This window comes from Blastocystis sp. subtype 4 (genome assembly GCF_000743755.1).
Source record: "Blastocystis sp. subtype 4 strain WR1 chromosome Unknown seqid_0239, whole genome shotgun sequence".
Classification (NCBI taxonomy): domain Eukaryota; class Bigyra; order Opalinata; family Blastocystidae; genus Blastocystis; species Blastocystis sp. subtype 4.
Genome location: NW_014569308.1, coordinates 19,939 through 26,279, shown reverse-complemented (window position 1 = coordinate 26,279; position 6,341 = coordinate 19,939). Strand labels below are relative to the sequence as shown.

The 6,341-nt window shown below is 40.1% G+C and overlaps 5 protein-coding genes across 5 annotated transcripts in view; 2 read left to right on the top strand and 3 right to left on the bottom strand.

Moving 5' to 3' along the window:
- Positions 1-162: 162 nt before the first annotated feature.
- Positions 163-1,264, bottom strand: JH06_5314 (hypothetical protein; the record flags this gene model as incomplete). Its single annotated transcript, XM_014670708.1, has 5 exons — positions 163-310; positions 341-585; positions 616-709; positions 741-1,162; positions 1,190-1,264. 5 exons carry the CDS (start codon positions 1,262-1,264, stop codon positions 163-165), a joined length of 984 nt encoding a protein of 327 aa, XP_014526194.1.
- Positions 1,265-1,585: 321 nt separating this feature from the next.
- JH06_5315 (hypothetical protein) lies at positions 1,586-2,046 on the bottom strand (the record flags this gene model as incomplete). The annotated part of the gene is made up of 4 exons (XM_014670709.1): positions 1,586-1,668; positions 1,735-1,894; positions 1,941-1,964; positions 1,987-2,046. The coding sequence occupies 4 exons, from the start codon at positions 2,044-2,046 to the stop codon at positions 1,586-1,588; spliced, it is 327 nt and encodes a 108-aa protein (XP_014526195.1).
- A 471-nt stretch (positions 2,047-2,517) lies between these two features.
- On the top strand, positions 2,518-2,808 carry JH06_5019 (hypothetical protein; the record flags this gene model as incomplete). The annotated part of the gene is made up of 2 exons (XM_014670707.1): positions 2,518-2,684; positions 2,715-2,808. 2 exons carry the CDS (start codon positions 2,518-2,520, stop codon positions 2,806-2,808), a joined length of 261 nt encoding a protein of 86 aa, XP_014526193.1.
- Positions 2,809-2,853: 45 nt separating this feature from the next.
- JH06_5018 (hypothetical protein) lies at positions 2,854-5,255 on the bottom strand (the record flags this gene model as incomplete). The annotated part of the gene is made up of 8 exons (XM_014670706.1): positions 2,854-3,585; positions 3,616-4,532; positions 4,563-4,701; positions 4,732-4,799; positions 4,830-4,947; positions 4,976-5,059; positions 5,114-5,192; positions 5,218-5,255. The coding sequence occupies 8 exons, from the start codon at positions 5,253-5,255 to the stop codon at positions 2,854-2,856; spliced, it is 2,175 nt and encodes a 724-aa protein (XP_014526192.1).
- Positions 5,256-5,429: 174 nt separating this feature from the next.
- JH06_5017 (serine threonine-protein phosphatase 2a catalytic subunit beta isoform) overlaps positions 5,430-6,341 on the top strand; it is a gene marked incomplete at both ends in the record, with an annotated part of 1,036 nt that continues 124 nt past the window's right edge. Inside the window, 4 exons of the mRNA XM_014670705.1 lie at positions 5,430-5,561; positions 5,594-5,741; positions 5,773-6,260; positions 6,292-6,341. The exon at positions 6,292-6,341 is cut by the window's right edge and continues 124 nt beyond it. Coding sequence (XP_014526191.1) covers positions 5,430-5,561; positions 5,594-5,741; positions 5,773-6,260; positions 6,292-6,341 — 818 coding nt within the window. The remainder of the gene's footprint in view (positions 5,562-5,593; positions 5,742-5,772; positions 6,261-6,291) is intronic.

Sequence of the window (6,341 nt, the reverse complement as noted above, 5' to 3'; positions counted from 1 at the left end):
CAACAAGTGAGTAATTCTTCCAAGGATAAAGGGTAGATGATTGAAGTGAAGAAAGCTCAGTTGAAACAACAACAAGCAGCAACCAAGTGAATAGAATGACTGTACTACTTTGTTCTGATGTTAACGAAACAAGTTACTTTCACACATAATCACCGGAAAAAGTCACTGACCTGAGCACAAAGGAGTCTGAATAGGCACATTGGTAGTTTCCCTCACAATCTCCTGAGTAAATGCATCAACCAGAACATGCATTTTCGTTTTCCAATTCGTCTTCTCTCCCTCACTAAACCAGTCTTTAGCAATCTGCGATCTAAACATCACACTCCCTCCTTATTGCAACCTGGGATGCGGGACATCAATTGCAAAACTCTGTGATAGTACATAGAACTGATATCCCAACAATCGAAGATGTGTGATCCATTGGACCTTATTCTTTCCATAATTCACAAAACGCTCATCAAAGTGAGGTGTCCTCTCTGTTAGCTTCACAAATACATAAGGCTCTTGAATGTCGTTGAACAAGCAAGGAAGAGGAGTTACAAATGTATCTGAAGGAAGCGTGTACCATTCATCGAAATGATAACTCTACAATTGAAGAAAAATGATGAATCAAACATGTGTTTTTGATGCTTCTCTGAAACGGCTACAATGACCACTTGACAAACAACCCTGTAGATCTGCTTTTACTTTTGGTAAGTCTTCCTTAATACTTCACATGAGATGAATACTACATTTCTTACTTGTTGATACAGCCCGTAAACGAATCACAAACTGTTCCTTTAGGTAGATTATATTCAAAAGCAGGAACGATTGTAACAGCATCATCCCGACTTAAAAACGAATGAGGTAAAGACACTAATGTATTGTATAAATCATCTATATGTAATAAAAATGGTTCATAATCACAAGCCGGCCACATATCCATATCTGCTAACCAAAAATGAGAAGTGGTGACGTGATCCATAGCGATATTACGAAGCATGTTAATTGGATAGGGATTTGCAGAGTCGCCGAAATACGCAATGACGTTCATGCGCTTGGGAATATCCATTTGCTGAATAGCCTGCTGATAAATGTGAGCTCCTTCACCATAGAGAAAAAAAGCCATCGAGATAGGACTATAGTGAACAACAAAGTCCAAACATGTACCCATTCCAGCGCTCTACCCAAAAAGGAAGAAAATACACACGCTCATAACTAAAAATGAGAAGTGATTTCTACTCAAACCTTGACTGCGAGACAACTGTGAAATCGTACTGCTCATTTCGGCTTGTTTTTCCTGTCATTGCAGCTGCACTTATACTGTTTGCTGAAGTCGAAGAAAAAGAAGATGCAGGAGACGAGCGTTTTGGGAGGAAATGTGTGATCTCCATGCTTTCGAGCGAAAGAAAGATAAATCCCACAAATAGAATAATAAAAAGAATAACTGAATTATTAAAGGTACTTGTGAAACTCATTCTCTTAGAAAGAAGCGGAGATTTGGGATCCCAAGTATTATACTAGCTGAGTTTGTATCAACTCAAAAGGTAGCAAGTGTATTCAAATGAAAAGCATACCAATAAGAGTTTATAACAAACAAATCCAATCATCTCTTCTTGAATCCATACTTCTTTTGTTCGTAGAACATATCAGTTTTTGCAGTTCCTATATTTACAATCTTTGGACAACCTACACGTTAGACACTGTACTAAACTCAAACCATCTCTCTACATATTAGCACAATACCATCACTACTTACATCTTTTTGCATAACAGTACACTCCTTGCAATAATATGCATCACTCACACCTGGACCTCCGCAAATTACGCAACGTCCTTGATAGGAACCATAATTGCACTCATCACAGATATGAACCAATGTATAGGGTCGAACATATGTATCGCAGATTACACACTTTCCATCACCTAAAAGGATTACTGTCAAATTGTCAGTCACTTACACTTTTCACAGAGACGACCAATAGCTAGAAGTGAATAAACCAATACAATCGTACCTGTTCCTGGCAATTTTCTGCACATTACCAAATCGGGATGATGCTTAGCCATTTCGGATCAATCTAACTTTGAAACGAAAAGAGTTGATCGAATACAATAAATCGTGACGAATTATGGTATTCGAATAGAATCCTCTATTTTCTAGAATCTGTCCTTTTGGTTTCTTTTGATATTCATCGAATGGCTCCTAAGGGAACTGTGAGGGCAGTCTATGATGAGGAAGAGAGAAAGTAACAAAGAAGATATGTGTAAATGGTAGGAAGTTTCTTCTGGGCTTTCACAACCGAAAACAAGAACGGAAGGTGGAGTATTTGACAAAGAAAGCATTAAGAGCGAAACAAGAGAAAGTCTTAGAGAAACTTGCAGTAGAAGAATAAGAGAATGAATATGAAATAGAGGAAACGAAATCTACTAAAACGAGAGAGAGAATTGGGATTGTTGGATTCTGTGTCTGATCGGAAGAAAGATAAGGACCATTTGGTAACATCAAAAGAGAATATAGATGATGAGTTTTCCAAGAATATGTTTGGAACAGAAGAAGTGACAGTAACAGTGGAGTATGAAGGGGATGAGAATGATCATAATGACGCAGAACTCCTTCAAGATGAAGAACAGGAGGTGGAGAATAAGAAGGATGAAGAAGATGAAGAATTGAATGAAGAAGAAGAGAAGATATTGGAGAATGTGACGTTAGAGCTGAGGAATGGAGTGAGAAATAGATTGACAGAGAATGAGATGCGTCGGATCCGTGAAGAAGCAGGGAGGAAACGGAAACACAAGAAGGGAAAGAAACATCGTAAAGGTCGTCATTGAGTCATTTATCAAACATGTTTCGCAATAGTAAATGTACAAAGTCAACTAATAACTCCTATACTCATGACAAATCACATTCGTGAAGAAACGAACTTGCTTTCCTTCTTGTGGTTTCTCAAGACTCTTACAAGTAGCAATTGGCAATGGAGGTAGAAACACCACACGCCTCCGGAAGGGCGGAATAGACCTATATCCAATTCCCTTCTCCATTCGCATCTGTCGACTCCGTCGTACCACTTTTGGATTCAAAAAGCCGTCTGGAACAATCTCCTCTTTTTCTGTCACGATTCGTGGAGATTCAGGCTTCTCTGGTGGCGACATGCGAGCAATAGAAGGAGGTACAACACCTAGATTTTCAGATGGAGCGAAGGGAATCCCGAGAGCACTCAAATCGACAAGATCTTGAGAGGCAGCAGTTGGTGAGACTGTTCCTCGACTACCATAGAACCCTGAAGGGAGAGAGGAATGGGTAGTCAAGATAGGTGTGGTGGGAAGCGAAGCAGGTTGTGTGTCGATTCGAGCCATATCCAACAAATCAGAATCAGAGTCATGAGATGAGTCTGAGACTACAGACAGATCAGCAACTCCTTTCTCCTTCAGAACAGGAGATTCTGGTCTGATCAATACAGGTTCATTCTTCATTCCATTCTCTTCATCCAAACGATCTAATTCATGATCACTGATCACACTATCATCAGGTGAGGACGGTTGTGCTGGAGGTGGCGAATGATATGACTGGATGCCATGACGAGTGATTCCATCCTTTCGTGAACCACGCTATGTATCAATCATCTCATCATTACTCACTGAATGACTACCAACACAAGCATTCACATTCAACCAGACTCGAGATTCTTGTTCTCCGAACTCCTCATCAGTCCATACTTCTGTGGCTCCTTCATTCAGATATGAGGGAGTAAGAGGCAATAGATCCAATCCTTTGCTGCTATTGCTATTCAAGTCATCGCTGTATGAACGATATCGATAATGATTGCGATGTACTCGAGCAGGTGAAGAAACACGATTCTCTTCATATTCTACACGATCTGATGCTCGTCGTTGAAGCATTGCTGTATCATACGAATATCGCTCCAGAGTAGGATCATAACTTCCAAGAATATTGTCAAATGGATCTCTCTTTTCAACATCACTTAACAAAGAATCACGATCACTTCCACGACTTCGAAGGGAGTTTCGTCGATCATTTCCTTCTTTCTTCTTTCCTTTGAAGATTCGAGAGAAGAAGCTCTTTCCATTACGTCGTGATGAGTCATCGGATCGACTGGATCCTAATTCAGAATGACCTCCACTTTGTCGTCGACCAATCGAAGAACTCACTTCCGATGACATTGTAGATTTCCCACGGGAACTCGGTCGAGCAATGATCAATTCCTCATCACTTGAAGAAGAGACATAACGAGAAGGTGAAGAACATATGGGTCCATCCAGAGGAGAGGAAGGACGCTCTGAAGCTTCTGTAGGAGTCGACAACAGATTAGCCATCGCTTTCGTCTTTCGGATCATTCCTTTACCCCATCTCTTGAGCTTGTCGTTTGCCATCACATCACTTCGAAATAGAGGATTTGTTAGCAACTTGGCGCGTGTCATAAGAGGATTAAAAAGCTCTGAAATTGATGTAAATTGATCTGCTACTAAGTTCAAACACTCAGGAAGAGAATTATAGGAGATGTTCATTTCCTCTTCCTCCATTTCATTATACAAATCTACAGATCATTTCAACACCATTTTTATACCTAGAGAAAATCCTTTGGCCACAAACTGCAACTTCTTCAACCACACATTGAATACTTCTGCAATTTGCTGTCCAGTGAGTACTCGAATTGATGCATAAGGAGCATTCACTCGAGTTACAACTCCAAGACAACGAATGTCCTACAGGTAAAACTCAATCGAACAGTGTACGCGGTCCTCACCTTGTGGCATAGAGATTAAATCATTCGGTTCTACAGGGATATGGTTCTTCTCCTGAACTACAACTCACTACTCTTTCCATTCAATACTGCAATGCTCTATGGAAACAATTGATGTTCTTGGAACCGTCCAGAGTTCAGATGAAGAAGTCTGAAACGAAATACAGGTAATACTACATTTCTGAACTACACCCTTCGTACATTGTTTCTACACATCACAGTACATACAATAACACAACATTTTCATCAACCACTTCCACTCGATCACCATCTCCACAAAATCCTCCATAATATTTGTCGAGAATGTCATAATAAGATGACTTCATCCCGAAGTCTCAACACTCTGGTCTCAAGGAAGGGTACAGAAGAGATACGACAATAGGCATTGCGACATTAGGATTTGCGACAATGGCGCAAAGACTGATTTGAAGGACAAATCCTTCTTGACCATCCCTGAAATAAGAATCTAAGATTGTACACACTCTGATTGATGTTACAAAGATGAAAGAAATGCATCCTAGGACTTCACTCTTCACCCTTTCAAAAGGAATGAATAGACTCAATAAAGCCTTCTAGTCATTCTCTTGAACATCTATCAAAGAAGCCAAAATAGGGTCGATTTTGACACTTACTTGTTTCTCATCATTTACAGCTCGTAGAAGCTATTTATATTAAAGGATATACTATTCAATGGATGCAATTCCTGCTGATGATACACTTGCACCGATTCAACCTGTTTCAGATGATTTGGACGAGCAATTGGAACGGCTGAAGAACCGTGAACTTCTTCCAGCGAATGTATTAATGGAATTATGTGAACGAGTAAGATTGAGTTGGGGTTGGTGACTTTGAAGGCGAAAGAGATTTTCCGAAAGGAAAGTAATATTCAAACAGTACGATGTCCGGTAACAGTATGTGGTGACATCCACGGTCAATTCTATGACTTCATGGAATTGTTTCGGATTGGAGGAGATCTTCCTGATACAAACTATTTATTCATGGGTATTAGAATTGTTTACGATATGAATTGTAGGTGACTATGTTGATCGAGGTTACTATTCGGTTGAAACAGCTGCTCTTATGATTGCTCTGAAAGTACGATGGCCAGAACGTGTTACTGTTCTTCGAGGAAATCACGAGAGTCGTCAGATCACTCAAGTTTATGGGTTCTATGATGAGTGTGTACGAAAGTATGGAAATGCAGATGTATGGAAGGCATTTACAGATCTATTTGACTATATGCCAATTACTGCGTTGATCGAAGGAAAGATCTTTGCTCTTCATGGTGGTTTATCTCCTTCATTGGATACATTGGATCAGGCCCGTAAGCTAGATCGTGTTCGTGAGATTCCTCATGAAGGAGCTTTCTGTGATATGATGTGGTCAGATCCTGATGATCGAAGTGGATTCGGAGTATCTTCACGTGGTGCTGGATATACGTTTGGTAAGGATATTACGACCCAGTTTTGTCGAGCAAATGATCTTGATTTCATTGCTCGAGCTCATCAAATGTGTATCGAGGTACGAATTTGTGTGAGAAGATGATGAATAGGGTTATTTATGGGGACATGACAAGCGGATTTGTACTGTGTTTTCTGCTCC